Source organism: Heloderma suspectum, chromosome 10 (assembly GCF_057233095.1).
Source record: "Heloderma suspectum isolate Gila_16-S chromosome 10, 16-S_ref, whole genome shotgun sequence".
Classification (NCBI taxonomy): domain Eukaryota; kingdom Metazoa; phylum Chordata; class Lepidosauria; order Squamata; family Helodermatidae; genus Heloderma; species Heloderma suspectum.
In genome coordinates this window covers 41173681-41191915 of record NC_139467.1, presented here as the reverse complement: position 1 = coordinate 41191915, position 18235 = coordinate 41173681, and the positions used below count along the sequence as shown (strand labels likewise).

The following is an 18235-nucleotide window of genomic DNA, read 5'->3' as shown; positions in this document are numbered from 1 at the left end:
TATTTATTTATTTCTATACCGCCCAATAGCCGAAGCTCTTGGCTCAGACAAAGGATTCGAAGGACAAAACCACTCCTTCGAACCCAAATAAAGGTGCTGCTGGAGGGCAGCCCATCGCTTTGCAGCAGGCCAGTCTCCCAGTTCTTTAAACAAAGTCTGAAGAAATAAAATAAAAATCAGGAGGGGCAGGGACCCTGGTGAGCACCAAGGGGGGTGTCCATGAGCACATGGTAACCACAGGTGTCACATTGGAGACACTGGCTTGACCTCCACTGAATCCTGAGGCTCTCCAGCATTTCCCACAAGGAACTGGTGTACATTGTGGCAGATTCTGGGACATGGTCTGTGGCTGACTAGCTTAGTGCCCTCTCTGCCATTCTAGTCCTGTGGATCTGAGCCAGCAGTTTCAAACCCTCGGGGGTCCCCAACCATTTGGGGTCAGTGAGCTTATTTAGAATTTTGAGACAGTGCTGTGGGCACTCATAAAATGGCTGCCATGGGGCGCATGCCTGGTCACGAAACACTTATTTCCCAGAAGACAGTCTGGTGAGACTAAAAGAAAATTAACTTGCCCAAGAACCTAAGTCCAAGGCGGAGGAGGGGGTCTGAGCTCCAAAACACAAAGACACTCTTTGGGACCCAAATAAAGATGGCGCTGGAGGGCGGCCCTTCACTCTGCAGTGTTTCGCCCTCCCGCTCCTGTTTTGAAATGATATACAAAATCTTTAGGAATGAAATAAAAATCGGGAGGGGCAGGGAGCCCCTCACATCTGAGACCCAGCGGAAGGCTCTTCACAAGTCTGCCAGTCATGCAGACTGCCCCCAGTGGCAGCTGGTAGCTCCAATGTCAGTGGGGCTGTGGATCTGGTCTGGGTTTCAGTCAGAACTCTAAAGGAGCTCTCCAAGCTATCTCCTTTAGAGTTCTGACTGAAATCCGGAGCGAATTCACCGCCCCACTGACATATCCTCCCCACTACCCCCTCCCTCACCTCGCCTCAGTCACACCAGAATTTCTTCTCTCCCTTCTCCTCTCCACCATCTTCTCTCGGTTGGTGTTTTGTTGCTGTTGCTCCGATGTTGTTTATCCAGGTGCCCCCCCCCCCCCAGTGCAGGACTGTGTTCCAATAACAGCTCTGATGCTTGGTGGAGGGGATGGAGTTTGCTTCTTCATACCCTGTCTCCAAGAATCATAACAAGAATTTCCCCACCAGCGTCAGATTGATCAATGGCTCCGGGAGTTTGGGATTTTTGTCTTTTGCCTTTTCCAGTAACATGTGGCTTGGCTCACTCGCTCGAGCCATTCAGAGTTCTCTCTCCTGCAGGCGATGTGGCAAGCTGCCCATTTGCCTTCTCACGGCATACTGGGTGTGGGGTGACCCAGTGAAGGCTGGTGACTCCAATGTCCATGGGGTGGTGAATGCAGGTTTCAGTCAGAACCAGCCAGAACTCTGAAGGAGCGATCCAAGGTGCAGAGCAGTTCTGACTGAAACCTGGAGCGCATTCACCACCCCACAGACATCAGAGCCACCAGCCTCCACTGGAGTGACCTATGTTGGAGGTGGTGGGGGGACTGAAGGAGGGGTTCATCAGAACAAAGCTACTGCAGCCAAATATTGCAGCTGCTGTTTGTCTTTTCTCATTTAAACATTAAAAAAATTAGAGTACATTTCACACATATAAAACGGGGGATAATGACGATGTAGAAAAGAGGGATATACATCCAATAAAATTAAAGGTATTTTTAGCTTTGTATGCCTACTTGTACCAATAATAGATAAATAAACCTCCTTTCCCACACCATGATTCTCCATGATGTGTGGGGAGGATCAAAATGAGAAACTTTCCCCCAGCCTTTCTCTCTCTTTCTCTTAAACACCCCCCCCCCCAATTCTCAACCCCAACCCTTGGTGGCTTCTGAGACTTACCCTCCACGGGTGTCCGGGGCTTCAGCCTCAATGAGGCCCGGAACCTTGTCCTGTCATTGAAGCTCCAGCTCTTCTGCACCTTGGTGGGGCTGGTGGCCTCGTTGACGTTCTCGGTACTGGGAGAGCGGCGGAGGGGCGGGACCAGGTGCTGCTTCCCCCGGCTGCCCTGCCTCTGGGAATTGTTCAGGCGGATGCGGTCCTTGATGCCCATTTTATTGCTGCAAAGGATTCAGGGTAGGAGGGAGACGTTAGCAGGCAGCTGGGGGAAGCTCTTGGGCTGGTGGGTGGGTGGGGGCTATGCAAGCAGCAACCTGAAGGGGGTGCCAGAGAGAAATTTGCCACCTTGCAATCTGTTCACCAGTGAACTTGTTTACTTCTTCCAATGGGGTGGGGTGGGGGGGTGTCTGGTTGGAAATGACTCAACCATCCCAGAATCTCACAGCATCTCCAGATGTCTGTCTGAATTGGGGAGGAAACCTTGGTCCCAAACCCCGCAAAACACACCCTGGGACTGAGCACAGTGAGATAAAACAGTCACAACGTTTTCCAAGGTCGTGCAGTCACAACTTGAAAAAAGGGAACTTTTCTCAGTTGAGGTGCAAGAGGGTCTTAACCTGCAGTAATTAATTTTCACTGTCTACAGCCTGAGCGGGGAACACGTGACCCTCCCAATGTTGGACGCCTGCAACTCCCAGCAGCCTGTACTAGGGCTGATGGGAGTGGCAGTCCACCCAAATCTTGAAGGCCGCACCTTTCCCATCTCTGGTCTACAGAAATAAGGATTGCTGTCGTGTTACATTCAGCCTAGCTCTCTTGTCAAGGACTCTAGGGCTTGATCTGGACTGTACCAGTTCAGCAGTTGTGCCTGGGCTGTACCACTTCAGGAGGCAACCGGAGGCTCATATAACGGAGTTATCCTCCATACAACCACTACCTTGCTGCAACCACCTCCCTGCAAATAAAACCCGGCTCCCTGCTGAACTAGTTGTGGAGAGATCACGGGTGTGCAACATTAGCGAATGAGACTGCAGAGGAAAGGTCTTGAGGTAACAAGGTACAGGGTGGGGGGAAAGTAGGAGTCAGTTCCCTTCACCGGGGATAGTCCTGTTGGTGTAAAGAGCACTTGCCCCTCCCTTCTTGAGATGTCAACGGAAGAGGCACTTGACGAACACACACATCTGCCCCCATCACGTCTGGCACTAATCTTGCTGGCTCTGTAGGCTGGCAAAATGTAATTTACATAAAGCCTATGTCAAATTCAGCATCTTGAGTCAAATTCAGCACCCCCCACCCCAATTCCCACGAAGCTCTCTTTGCTGAGAAGCCAAATTCCAGAAGTCAGTTATCAGCAGAGACCAACACCAGCTCAAAATATGTTTGTTATATGTCAACAAAGCCCCCTTAATGAACTTTAGAATGTGCCCTGTGTGGGAAAGAGGGGATCCCAAAACATGAACACCGATTGCTGGATTTTAGGCCTGGGTTAATTAATTCAAAATAAGAACGTGATCCTTAGCAGTGTACAGAAAATTCTGTACTGAGGTACTGCAACCTTTGTACCTTTTTTTTGGCAAGTAATGGTTGCTTTTAAGTTTACAGTCTCTTCTTTTTAACCAAAACATTTGATTTTAACTGCGTCCGTTCGACAAAGATGGCTAGTTTGTGCTATTTGTGATATTGCAAGGAAAATACTAAATTCTCTATGCTTGAGAAAAAAGGAGACAACCATTTTGAGAGTCCCCCTAGTATCAAAGCTAAATCCACTTCCTAGGTGTGCAGGGAAGTGTCAGCTGGAAAAAAGGGGAAGGGCCAATTATCCCCTTGGTGCTTAATGTGAAGGTATGGCAAGGACTCTCTAGGACACGGGGATGAACGTGGGCTGCAATTCCACGATGGGAGACACACACACACACACAATGCTATAATGACTTCAAAATTCAACATCCTAAGAACCTCATCTATTTTTAAAAGAAGAAAAAGTTTCTAGTACTTATATACGTGGGATATATTTGAAAATGTGTGTAGTGAATTCTGAATAAATTTCCAGTGGCCAGGTTTCAGCACCCTGAACAGCTCTCCCTCTGATTAGCAGAAGCAGAATAAATTATGCAAAACAAGAGTTCATGCAAATTTGCAAGATGTACAAAAGGTTGCAGAATCCAGCCTATCGCATAATATAGGTTACCTCAGTGCGGAATTTTGATTATACATTTGCAGTACGTACAGCCCTGACCACAAGGAATAAAATTTATGTTTTAAGAGGAAAGAGATAAAGGTAAGAAATCAACACATGCCACAAACTCTGCTCACAGTCCAGAGCATTACTGAGGTACTTACGGTAAAGGCTGAAAACAAGCAAACAAACAAAACATGAAGCATTAAAACAACCTGCAGTTAAAGAGATTGAAAGACACCGCTGGACAAAGGATGCCTGCAAAGGAGATGTTTGGATGCTCTGGAGATCTGGGGTGTGTAGCTGTCAACTAGCTAAAATAAGAGCCTTACCTTGGATGATGTTCTGACTGAACAGCCAAGAACATCTCCCCTGATTGGGAGCTATGGCCCCCAACCCAAGCAAAGCCATCTGTGCAAGGGAGAATGTCCCATGACACATTTTGGGCAGTGCCCACTGCTAGTGAAACAGGAAGCAAGCATTTCCTGACGCAACCGGAAAGGAGTAGAAATGCCCTTTTTTGGAACAGGGCAGGTCGCAGGGCTCACAGAAGGGAGCTCAGTAGGCCTGGCCCTTTCCAGAAACAAGAATTTCCACTTGTTTCTGGGGTTGCTTTAGGAAGTGCTCACTTCCTGTTGCATGAGCAGTTCATCCCATGGGCACCACAGAATGAGCGGAAGCGCAGCGGCAATATCACATACTGCTCAATAACCCCACAAATTGGACGCCTTGGACAACGTCAAGAGATTTGCCTCCTCATGCAAGCCATCCAAAACGGACTAACATTGCTTATTCTGCTGGGTTTGGAATCTTGGAATGGGGAGGGGGTTCAAGTTCTACTCAGAAGGAGGGGAAAGGCAGCCCCACAATAATTGTGTGTGTTCACGTATATATGTCTGTGTGTATGCATGTGTGTGTATGTGCACGCACACACGTGTATACACACGCACATACGTGCGCGCATCTGCACACTCACACACACAGCCTGGGATGTTTCGTTACTCCATAGACTAAATCACGTTACATTCTCCAGATAAGGCACCATTCGGTAGCGTAGAGTATTGGATCCAGGGTCAGATACAAAAGCAATTATGGTTAGCAATAAGCACTGTATGAGCTCAAGAAGCAGGGCCGCTGCAGTGGTTGTCAATCTTTCCAGCTTAAAGGAAGCCTTTCCTCATTCTGGGAAATGTTCTAAGGTGGCACACTTTGCGCCAGATAAGGGTACTGCTCAGACCGTAGCATCAGTCAAGCACGTGCCCTAGAAGACACCCAAACACTCCCCCCTATCTACATCCGCCTTCCCCAAGCTGATGCCCTCCAGATGTGTTGGACTGCAACACAGTTCCCATCATTTGCAGCCAAGATGGAGACTGCAGTAGACCACAACTAAAGGGTTCCAGGTTGGGGAAGGCTGATCTATATATTGAAAGGGACAATGGAATGTTGCATACAAAATGTCCTGGAAGTGGCCAAATTTCGCAGTTATCTTCTCATCGAGGTTCCTCTAAAGACAAGTTGAAAACAATGGACTAGTGATGTGCTTTGTTGACCCCCACCCCACCCCACCCCCGTTCCATGAGGCTGCAATCAGGCTGGCTCAGAAACAGGCCTAGCTGTTCCCCAAACATCTGCAAATGACACGGCAACAGCTCTTCCGAAAACTAGGTTTCCAAAGAGCTACTTGTGCCTGGTGCTCTGTACGGCAGGATGCCAGATGCGGGGGGCAGAGGGATGAGGGGAGGAAGGGAACTTCCCTCCCTTATTTTCTCCCACCTGCTGGTGCTTATTTCCTCCTACATCACCGTCAACAGGGAAAGCAGGGTGGACGGGAAGGAAGTTTGAAGGACCAGTGGGCAACTGGGTGCATGAGAAGAGGAAGAGAATTCTTCTTCCCCTCAGAGAAAAGATCTTAGCCAGAACAGAATTCTGGATTATCAACCTCCCCCCAGATTTGAGGCAAGCATTACGGGCCCTTGAAACATGCACAACCAGGCCCAGAAACAGGAGTCTCCATGACGTCACTCCTGCTAACCCACAGAATTGTTATGAGGATGCAGCTCAGAGAGAACCCCTTGCATGAGTGATCCAGAACTAGGGATGTAGGGATCGTATAAAATCTGTTCTGTTTCGAGGACTGTCAGGCATCTTTCGTTTTGCAGTCCACCCATCGATGGGAATTGGATTTTTTTTTTTAGTTCCCGAATTTGCACCAATGAGCACTTGCGAAAATGTGCAAAATCCCCCCAAATGTGCATTTTCACACTTTAGCCTATGGGGAAATGCAGTTTTTTGGCCTTTTTATTTTTTTGCATATTTTCTGATAATGAAATTTGTGCACAATTGGTGAACTTAATAAAACAATCGAAAAGTCAGTCCACTGCGGAATACGCCAGTTGGATTCATCAAAATCCAAACTCATTTGGTTCCGTTGTGGATTTCTCCAACATCCCTATCCAGAACCGGAAAACCTAACCTGTAAACCAGAACAAATCATGCATCCTTTTCTAAGATGTTTGGAAGCCAAGCTGGGGTGGTTGAGGCCTACACATTGAACCACTTGGTCTGCTCAGAAGACCCATGTCCTGAAAGTAGCCATTTTGCATAAGATCTGCACATGAGTGTAACAGAACAAAGTTTGCTTCCAGGTCACATCAGCTTTTCTTTCTTTTTTAAGGAGATAATGTTTCTACACCTCAATTGTAAGCTTCTCTGGTAGGCATTCTGTAACTTTTGTACAACAAAACATTGTTAACCTTAAATATTTATTAGTAATAAATTAAAGAAAATATTCTAGTAGTAGTAGTACAGAAAGATTCAACAGATAAGCTGGAGATGCCTGTCAGAAGCTCAATAAACAGAGGCTAATGTTGGACTTTCCATGGCTAAAGGGGGCCATGCAGTGTATCAGCCCAAGGGCTCCCCAAAATCTGTGGTTCTGGAAGCTTTCATTTCCATGAGATAGGCTGCTCCATGAACAACATTGTGCCACCACACCATGCTGGTGCTAGAGGCCTCTGTGCATGTGCAGACTATGACCTCTAGAAAAGCCTCCAGCCCCAGAAAATCTGTCACATTCCAGTAAATATATTCCTAGTTTCAGGAATCCAAAAAGCCCTATTCATGTGCTCTGAACCTGAATAGGGAAGGATGTTTTACCCAGCTTTCTTCCCTACCTGTCCCAGATTCTGGAATCTATGCAGGCATTCTGAACCTGAATAGGGCAAATGGGTGAATAGAGGGAGTGCTCCATCTCCACCCCTCTCCCTCACTGCATCTGGTGCCCTCAACTCATGGAGGGTGACTATGTGAAAAGGAGAGCTTCTTCTCTCAGCATTCCAGCTCACATGGAGAGCCTCCACAATTCTAGGAGCCCCCCCCCTTCAGATAGTCACCCTCCACATGTTGAGGGTGACAAACATGAGGAGGGAGGGGCAGGCTGGAGCACTCCTCCTCACACGTTTGCCCTATTCAAGTTCAGAATGCCTGAACAGGGCTGAACAGATTCCAGAATCTGGGACAGGTAGGGAGGAAAGCCAGGTAAAACCTCTGTGCCAGAAATCCAGGCCTGCTGACAATGCAAACGCAAAGAGGCTGCGCCCGCTTGACTCGCCACACCCGGGAGCGGGAGCGCTACTAACCTGCACCACACGGTTGGCTAAGAAAGGAGACACAAGTCGCTTTCCTGCAAATTGAGCTGCGTGCGTGCACTGCATTTTCACGTGGACGTCATGCTAACAACTGAATGTGTGAATCGGACTTCAGGAAGGGCAGATCCGGGGGTTGCCAATTCCACCCCTGACACCTTCTCTATAAACATGATGAGCAGCGCCGTTTGACTGTTTCTGTCAATGCACTCCAGATTTGCACCAATGTAACTTTCAATCAAAGGTTACCCTAAGATTTTCAAATGGGGAAAGTGAGCCCCCGAGTGGAAAAAAACACGATTTCCCCCCTTTTGTATTAAGCTTAATTTAAAAAAGGGTAAAGGAGCAGTTGTAGTACAGCTGACGTCAGATCAGTCCGACAGTTGCTTGGAAGGCCCTCAGACCATTTTTTCCACTCACCAGATGCATCTACCTGTGTGAGCAACGCAACACGCAAAGCCAAGAGACCGCAGAGCACCAGCTGTGGCAACTTTCACAATGCCAAAGGGACATTTCAGAACTTTGGGAGAGGGCAGAAGCCCCAATTGAGGCGTGCGGTTTTTTGGCTTACCCCACTGCCTTGGCTGTGTGAGCAAGTTGGCTGCAGAGAATGGCGGAAGCTGTGAAGGAGGGATCAACAGCACCAGCAAGCTCTGAAAAAGGGGCGAAGGTTTTGTATCTGCTCTGGATCGCGTCTTCCACCAATGCTTTAGGCCAGACTCTAATTTGAGAAAACCCTTTCCACATTTATTTGCATTTCAGCAGAACCTAGCTTTCCACAAGCTGGTGCCTTCTAGGTGTGTTGAACTACAACTCCCAGCAACCCCCAACCAGCATGGCTGGTTGGGGGTTGCTGAGAGCTGTAGTTCAACACACCTACAGGGCACCAACTTGGGAAAGACGGTCTCATGCATGGGTGGACAACCTGTGGCCCTCCAGCTGTTGCTGGACTATCACTGTAGAACAGCCAAGGTTGGGGGGCGATGGAAGCTGCAGCCCAACATCTGGAGAGCCACGTTGCCCACTCCGGCCTTCGTGCGTTGCAGATCTTACTAGAGCGCACCTTCCGTTCTTGCAGTGCTGAGCACAGGCTTACTAGGTTCTGCTGCTGCCCTGCAAAAACCAAGATGGCATCTTAGAGCACCACCCAATGTCCCCCCTGCAGCTGCACATTACAGAGGAGGATAGGTAGTGTGGTCAAGCTGTGAGTGATCTTCTCAGCCAGGATGTCCAAGCCATCCCAGGGGTCCTCAGCACACCATTTTGGAAAGCACAGCCTTATGCCAGGGTCGAGGGGGCGGGGAACGATCTGTCCTCGTGCTTCTTGGGCTGTACCAATGGGGCAGTTTTCAACCTCCATGACCACCCCTGCTCATCTGCTCTTCCCCCATGCAACTCAACTCAAGACGACAAGAATAACTTCAGGGCCAGCCCGTGTGTGACGTATTTGACAAGCCCAAGTTCTTTCCTCAGCTGAAAGCTGGTTTGGCCGAGCGCCCACCCACGCCAAATCGCCAGGGTTCAACTCCAAGCATGCAGCCCTAGAGAAACCAGGGGCATGAAATCACCCTTGTGAGAAAGTCTTTGGATGTCTAACGTGCGTGGGGTCGCACTGGGCGACGGAGGCCCTCGAGAGACCCCAGCCACACTGTGCTATTCTGCAGACACAGATGTGGGCACGAGCTCAGACTGGAATGCACGCACCCGCTAATGGAAACACTTCACCCAGATTGGAGGGAGTATCTGCAAAGTTACCACTGGCCCTAAGAGTTATTCCAGAACCAGCTTGTAGTCAAAGCACCTGCAGGCAGGTAGATCTCCAGCACAGCTTTGCAAGAGTTGTTTTAAGTAGAATGTGACAAAATTTCATGCTCCGTTTCATTTTTTGGGTTTCTTTTAAAATCGGGGGTGGGGAAGCTCAGAGAAAACAAAAAATAGACATCCAAAGCAGCTTAGATCCAGAATGAGATTTTTTTTCCGAGCGGGAGTTACAGTACTGAAGGGCCTAAAGTCCAAGAGCTGCTGTGCCCCCGTCTGTTTTAATGGGGCTGGCACAGGTTGGGGACAGGGGCTTCCTGGTGGATCGTGCCCTCAGTCTCTTCAGAAGCACAACTTTTTTTTGTCTTTAAGCCCTCAGTTTTCAAAAACTCACTGTGTGGGCTGTGTGCGTTGAGGTGGGGCGGGGAAGGAGGACATCTGGCAGGCTAAAGCTCCAGGCAGGAAGAAGATCCAGAATCAAGCTGCTGGATGAAGTTCTGGGGTGTGTGTGTGTCAGGGAATCTTGCAAACCCTTCCTCCCCACTGCGCCCTTCCCTAGTACATCCTTCTTCTAACTTGGCGCCTTCCAGATGTGGTTGGACTACAAGTCCCATAATCCTCAGCCAGCATGGCCACTGGTCAAGCTGGCTGAGGATTGTGGGAGTTGTAGCCCAACCACATCTGGAGGGCACCAAGTTAGGGGAAGGCCCTAGAAGCTGAGCCATCTCCTCCTCTGTGCTTTGGAGAGATTCTCTGTCCTGGGCGGCAGAGCCATTGTCCTCTCACGAGACAGTAGCAGCCCCCTTCTTGACTCCTTACTGGCTGGCAGCAGTCAAAGATGGCCAAATATTCCCTACTCTTTGGCTCTTCTGTAAGTGACTGCTCATATCAGAGAGGGAAAAGGCAGGAGGGCCTTCAGTGAAGCCTTCGAGCCTCACTACCACTGAATAACCCAAATTTTAATCAAATCATGCTCCCTGTCGCCTTCTAACAGTGGGCCATTGCGAAAGAGAAGGGGCAGCAGGGCTCCGTACAGCCCCACTGTAACACGAGCAGTGACGTAAGGAGCAGTCTATCTTAAGAACATGAGAAGAGCTGTGCTGGATCAGACTAAAGGCTTCACTAGTCCAGCATTCTGTTCACAGAGTGGTCAAACAGATGCCTATGTGAGGCCTGGAAGCAGGACCTGAGTGCAATAGCACCATCTACTTGAGCTCCCCAGTAACTAACTGGGTTTTAGGCACACTACCTGCAAAACTGGAAGCAGCATACAGCCATCATGATGAGCAGCCATTGACAGCCTTCTCCTCCATGAATTAGCCCAATCCCCTTTTAAAACCAGCCAAGTTGGCGGCCATCACTACATCTCTAAGAAGCAGGGCTGGCCCAAGATGTCTTGTTGCCTGGTGTCCCTCTCCATTCCACATACAGAAGCTGACTAGAGTCGTAGCTGAGACTTGCTTCAACACTGGCAAGGGGACAGGCAGGATCCTCCACCTCAGCGGAGGGCAGCAGGCTAGTTCAGGGGGTGCAGGACAGGCTGTGCGGTACACACACAGCTCTGTACTCCAGGAGCAGGGAAAGGCCGGAGAGCTCAGGAGGAATTCCTGGGCGGGCTGCTACTGCTGCCCCCAAACATCGGTGGCCTAAGGCGTTTGCTTCACTCTGCCCAACAGTAGTACCGGCACTGATGAGAAGGTGAGAAGCCCCCTGCAGGGTGCCTTTGTATTGCTTTGTGGGGTCCTCTGATAGCAATGGCAAGAGTGAGGACGCCCTGCTTTTCAGCCCCGTTGGAATCACGGTCATGCCACACCCTCATTTTAGAACAGGCACCCCCTGCCCTGCCCCTCTCATGTCCCATTAAGCTACATGGACCAGCTCCTTCAGCGGGTCACATGCAGGAACTGCAGGCATCTCCAAACTGCAAAGGAATACTCTAGTGTTCAAGGGGCGGAAATAAGCACGCAGCCAGTCGTCACAGTAGCACAGCTCACAGGTGCCTGGAAGTCAAGTCTGCCAAGGAGCCCAATGCATTTACTGTGGGCAGGAGGGGGGCTCCATGATTTCTGGCACTGTGAAACTGGACTCTGGCGTAGGCTTGCTGGGCCTCAGGGTTTGAGTTGGTTTTGGGGTTTTGGTCTTGTCTTCAGGACCTCCAAGGAAGGAGTAAAATATCAGGAAGACAGGCCAGAAGTAAGACAACTGCCTACTTTGAGCTTAGCTGGTGGAGAGGTTTTGCTATTGGCTCCACCCTCATAGATTAGACTCCACCCTGATCTAGCAGACTCCACCCCCTGACCTCTGAGGCTCCTCCCTCAAGACTCAGGGAACTTGGGAGTACTACTCTGGAGTCCTCTCCAAGTTGGTTGCTTTGGAAACACGGGTGATTCTCTCTGCTCTATATGTCACTGTCCTGACAAATTCATATTAAAAAACAAATTCTTCACAAATTTTAATCAACCAACCATTTCTCTTCTGCCTGGTCAAATGTCAATTCTATGTGGAACAGGTGGTTGGTGCTAGGCTGGGGATGTAGAAAGCGACTAGAGGAAATTTAGAAGGGAAGAATGCAAATAAGTTTGGGGGGAAAGTGCATGGCACATCTTTCCTTGTCTATGGTTGCCGTAGGGCCATACTGTCAGCCAAATGCATTTACTAACTCTCCCTCTAAAGCTGCACTGGAGATGTACCATCTGGTGACAGGAGAGCAAACATAACTCCCATCAAGGAAGGGCTTCATAGCGAGATACCGATGAACCCCCCCCCCCATGCACGTTTCTATCGCTTCTTGGTGCAGCATGCCCTCCCCCACTTTTTTTTAAAGGGGGAAATAGGATCACAATGCAACTAGAATTAAAAACCGATTCAACCCCAAAACATCTCCTGGGTAGCAGTTCCAAAGCCTCGGTACCTCTGTTTCCAGCCGGTGTGAATCCGAAAGAAATTCCTTTTACTACTAAAGATCTGGCTAAAGAGACGGGAAGAAAAGAAAAACAAAAACACAAAGGGAAAGAGAAGAAGGAGGAAAAAAAAGAAGGGGAAAAAGGTTAGTGAAGGGGCACATGGGGAAAAAGAAGTCAGAAGGATGATCGAGGTGGAGGAAAGCCGTGCTGAGGCTGCTGGCGGTAATGTACATATGTGTGGACAGCACCACCTGCAGGACAAATTGCCCGATGGCTCACTGTGCAAGCAACCAAATCAGCTCTAATCCTATTCTTGAGTCCTAATTCGCATGAACTGACATGGGGCAATTTATTCGTTATCAAATACCTAGGCGATGAACTTTTGCTTCATGATGAGTGCATTTCAGAGATGGAAATAGGTACAGTAGAAAACAGGTTTTGTACAGGACATTCTGATGGAATGCAATACACATACTTTCTCTTTGTTCCCCTCTCTCCCTCTGGCAAATTGCACATGGAAACTTTAGAAGGAGACTCAACTGCACAGAAATATTCCTAGGCTAATCAAGGGGTACATCTCTATGTCCTACCAAATGCGATTATGCCACACATTTGTTTTGGCACTGGAACAGCCAGTGAGCAAGGATGCAACCATGCCAAAACATTACCACCTGATCAACAACTATTGGTGCTGGAAGCCCATTTTTGAGGGGTGAACCCTACAGCCCCTCCCCTACAATGGCCTGATATCAAATCCATTTCGTTTCTTCACTTTGCTCTTACGTTTCTGGGACTGGCAGATGCCATGCCTTGGAAGGCCTGGATGAGATCCAGGAACCATCCACTTTTGACCCCTCCATCTTGAACTACCAGCAAACGATGCGCCGAACACATTACTCCAATATTCAGATAATAACATGGGATTTCTGGGGAAAAGACGCAGCTAAGCAGATACCTGATGTGGATACATATTCTTTTGCACTAAAAGATTGTGCAATAAAAGATCTTAAATATCAAATGGGGGGAAAAGGCCGAGCGTCTTAATTCTTTGCATAAGTACATTTGTAGAATCCACTTCATTTTGTTTGCCATATATTATGCCTGCCTCCCCTTCCATTTTTCTCCTACTCTCCCATTTTCCCTCTCTTTTAATTTTCTTTCTCTTCTTGAAAAAAAAATCTAGACCAGAAAAATGTGGTAGTGCTGTCGGTCTTGGACTGAGAAGTGTCACACTGATGAGTTCCATCCCAACCTACCAGCTGAAGGCCAACGTGTTAGCTGGAAATTTTACCCCCCAAAAGTTCAACCTCAAGCAACATACCCTCCAAATGGAATTGGACTGCATTTCTAACACTGATCCTTTACAGCAGCTTTCTCCAGCCAGGTGGCCTCCAAATGTTTAGGACAACAACCCCCATTAGCCCCAGCCAGCATGGCCAATGGTCAAGGATGGCAGCAGCTGTAGTCCAAAACATCTGGAAGCCACCAGGATGGGGAAGCCTGCTTTAGTGGATAACAGCAAGTGACTGCACTGTTTCCTTTGCTGATGCTCTCTCCCCCTTTGCATGCATAAGCATGTATGCGCGCGTGCACACACCAGGTTAGTCTGGCTTTGAACACCTTTCCCCCAGCAGTGGTTACAGATCACAGTACCTCTGGAGGAAAACCTACCATCCTGCGGTCTCCCTCTTTTGAGGGAGAATAAACACAGACACCGCAGCTTTAAGGGGAAGGTTACCTTAGGCGTAAACACTTGTGGGGCGGAGCTTCTTCTTCTTTCCAGCTTCCGGGAATGAGTAAGGAATGGTGAAGTGATGGGAAGGTGGAGAAAGGAGGAGGAGTCAAGGGAGGCAAAGAACAGGAGAGAGAGAAGAGATGATGAAATGAGGCAGAGACTGCAAAGGAGACTTGATGGGGGAAACTACACAGACCCAGCAACACAGACCCTCTCACCGTCAAGAAACCTGCCCTCCACACTTTGGTTCTCGGGAATCGGAAGAGGGCACCAGAACCTGTGCTAGAAAACCTGATTCTGCTGTTAGTGAAGAAGTTGCACAAGCCATACTGACAGGGCAGGACTGTGACCGTATTGATTGAAACTCTCCATTGAAAACGCACCCATTACGATGATCGCTTGCATTAGACAAGGTGTAGCGGTGGACTCCAACCAGAAGAGGGAGACAGAGAGCTATGCTTCTCTGTGCATGATTCCCTTAAAGGGCCAAGAACAGATCAAAGGGAAACCAACTCAACTTATAGCGCATGTACAAAAGAAAATAAAACCAGAAGGGTGCAGCAGCACAAGAAAGACACAGAGCCAACACACCGGAGAGAGGGAGAGAGCAGGTGAGAGGACACACCAGGGGCACAAAGACTTGTGAGGAGGTGGCTTCAACCCTACCTTTCCCCTGAGCAAAACGGAGGACTGATGGTTTTCAGGCCCGAGGTGAAGGAGTGATACGGCGGCGGAGCTCCGTCGGGGAATTTCCTCACCTCAGAGTTCCTAAGCCCTCCGTTGCGAGCTCGGTGCAAGTGGTCAAACATAAGGACCAGTTCTCTAGGGGTGGGTTCAAATAAAAACATGGAGAAATTAAAAGCTTTCAAATGGGGGGGGAGGGAGGAACAACCAAACAAAAAGAGGAAATATCAATCTAGCATGCAAAAATGGAAGGGGAATTAAAAAGGAAGAACGAAAACAGAAAAAAATAGGCATCCCACAATTCTTTAGTTCTCTGCATCGGTCTCTCCAGGGACATGAACTGGCCAATGTCGTTTGAAGAATTGTGGCCAAAGGATGTTGAGTTACAGCAGCATTCCCCAACCTGATGCCCTCTGGATCTGTTGGACTACAACTCCCATCACCCCAGCCAGCATGCCCATTGGCCATGGTGGCTGTGGGTGATGGGACTTGTAGTCAACAGATCCAGAGGGCGCCAGGTTGGGAAAGGCATGGCGTTCCAACTATGGATAGGTGAGAATTCAGTTTCAATTTGGTATTCATAAGAATTTACCAAAATGCACAAAGTTCTCCATATTTGGGACAAAGAAACTAAGACTTAAAAAAAAAAAACTGGATGTGGGAGAAACCAGAACTAGCAGATTCGTCCATCCTGGCCCAGGGCTTTGAGTTCTTTGCTCTTCAAAGTCCCTGTGTTCGACCATGCTGGTGCTGAATGGCCACCTCTTTTTTCTGGCAGGCTCCTCATCTGTAACAGCTACATGGCAGGCAGGCACAATGTGGTCCTCTCCATGCTGGGAATGGCAGTAGCTGTTGAATTTGGCAGGTGTCCGATGGGTGAGAATGTTGTTTTTGTTCGGGATTTCCCAAGATTCACAAAGTTTTTCATATTTGGGAGAGAAAGAACTCGAGATTTAAAAATTCAAATGCAGGAAAAAGCGAAGCTGACAGATTTGGACAACCCTACTTCCAACTTCTGGATGACAAGTCCAGCCCTTGCAGTGGTGAACCTTTGTTGCTTTAACCCAGATGTGACACAATCCTGACCTGTGCACAACTTGAAACTACTGGGCAGTCATTCACCTCAATGGAGCCTTCAATCCGAAACTTTTCAGTGGCAACGAATCTAACTGCTTACAACTCTACTATTGTCCGGGACTGTGAAAACACATTATGAACCCCTCAGCATCACCACTGCCCTTTCCTCCCCCAGCCCCTCAAAACAGGCAAACAATATGTGATCTTTCATCATCACGATTTTGGGTACTAGTCCAGCCTAATCCAGTTTCTGCATTTCCTAGACTGGACTAGCATAAGATCACCCAAGCGAGCCATGTTCCCTGGGCATCAGTGTCGACAGAGAGTTCGTGTTGCCACCTCTCTCATCTGTGCAAATCCATCAGAACTGTTTCCAAGCCAGGATACTGTGCAGAGAGATCTTTCACTAGACATTACGGGCTGGTAAAAAGGTCTGTCTTGTGCCGTTTTCTCACATCTTTTGGCCCTCGCAAGCTGTCACTGCAAGAAAACAAACCCAGGCCAGCACAGACAGAAGCAAATCCCCACCCCCACCCCAAAAGGTATGAAAACACGCAGATTCAAGTCAGCACCCTTCCTGAAAAATTGTAAGGGGCCACACGAAAAATGGGGGTCAGATTGCATCATGCTTCCCCCGTCTGAGGGTATAGAAATGATGTCCTTCCAGGAGGGACAAATGGTGGCCTTCCAGGATGGTTTTAAGGTCCCCTTTGATAATTTGTTTGGCACATCTGCAATTCAAAAAGCTTAACAAGGCAGCCACCCAATTGCCTTAATGTTATACTCATATCAAAGGCCCCCAAGGCATAGGCATTTGGGAAAAATAAGTGTTTTCTTTTTAAAACCTTGCTAAAGGTCACCAACATGTAACTCAAAATGATGCCCGGGTCTTTCGTAAGCTCTAAAGGCTGGGAGAAGATCAACTGCCTGCGTTGACTCTGAAACTTAGTGCAGGGCTCCCAGTGGAAGAACAATTGCCTCTGTTGACTCTGAAACTTGATCAAGTTTCAAGGACCACAGAAGAAGCCTTTATTCTCCCCAACACCAGGCAGGCAAGCAAAAGGGTGCACCTCAGAGCAACTTATTTTGAATTTCCTCTCAAGAGAAAGCTCACACTGGAACAGCAGTGGGAGTTAACTGGTCTTTATGGGCTGGAGACAGGCAAGTGTTTTTCAGAAAATGGAAGGGGCTTGAGAGAGGCATGTACAGACACACTTGTGTGGTCTACCTGGAGATGACTCCGGCATCTCCAGGTAGACCTGGGAAGGATCCCTACTCAAAATCCTGGATTGCTGCCGCTAGTCAGAGCAGACAATACCAAGACGGATCGATGGTTTGACGTGGTAGAAGGCAGCTTCTGACGTTCCTAGGCCTGGCAGATTGTTTGACACAATACCAAAAACCATCAAATGTATTTGAACAGAGACAAAAGTGGGGTGAATGGCGCATGCATCCCAAGCAGAAATTCCTCTTCCAAGCCACCTTCAGCACTTTTGCAGGGTGGAGAGCTTTCGTCTGTCTCCATCATAATTAAACTACGGCAAATGTTCTCATCCCTTTCTATAATGAAGCCCAGGGACAATGGACTACATTTACCCACATCAGGGCTGCGCACGATGTGACTCTCTGAGCCCAACGAAGCCTACCAGCTTGTATGGGGGCTCAGCTAGAGGGACGTCAACCTCCTGGTTTTGCTGCCTGTGTGAAATTATTCTGGGGGCAGGGAAAGAGTAGAGCCATATTGGGGGGGGGGGAGAGACAGCCTAGTGTGGAAAGCACAGACTTTACAGGAAGAAGCTCCTAGGCTCAGTCCCAGCTTCCTTCTGCCTGATGGCATTATCCTTCTTCTGACCGACTAGGCCAGGATCCCCCGTCAGAAGTATTGTACTGAAGACGGGGCCTTTTCTGCTCTGGCACAGAAGATCTGGAACAACCTCTCAAGAGAGGCCAGAAGGGGAGCAGAGACTGTTTTGCTTCAGCACGCTGTTGCGGGGCTTTATCCTTAAGATTGTCTTGTGCTGCTGCTGCCTTTTTGGTTCTTTTTGAAGAATGTCCTTTGGCATTACTGATATTTTTGTGAAATTGTTGTTTTTGTTTAGAATGACTGTAAGCCACTTCAGCTATTAATTGTTAGAAAGGTGGAGCATAAATGCTGGGAAATACATAAAATACATACATCCCCAGGGCTGTTCTAAATCTCTGCTTGCAACCTTGGAAAGAGACTGTCGAAGTGGAACTAGACGGAGAGACCTGACTGACCAGCCCCGTGTGGTTGATCGCCGCCGTGGCACATAGCGGCGTGAAAAGGGTCAGGCAGTCTCCATTGCAGCTCC

General features: G+C 48.5%; 1 protein-coding gene across 1 annotated transcript in view; it reads right to left on the bottom strand.

The window, feature by feature from the left end:
* KCNQ4 (potassium voltage-gated channel subfamily Q member 4) overlaps positions 1-18235 on the bottom strand; it is a 125071-nt gene that overhangs the window by 9822 nt on the left and 97014 nt on the right. Inside the window, exons 9-10 of the mRNA XM_084816035.1 lie at positions 14808-14963; positions 1926-2143 (exon numbers count right to left, since the gene is read on the bottom strand). Coding sequence (XP_084672161.1) covers positions 1926-2143; positions 14808-14963 — 374 coding nt within the window. The remainder of the gene's footprint in view (positions 1-1925; positions 2144-14807; positions 14964-18235) is intronic.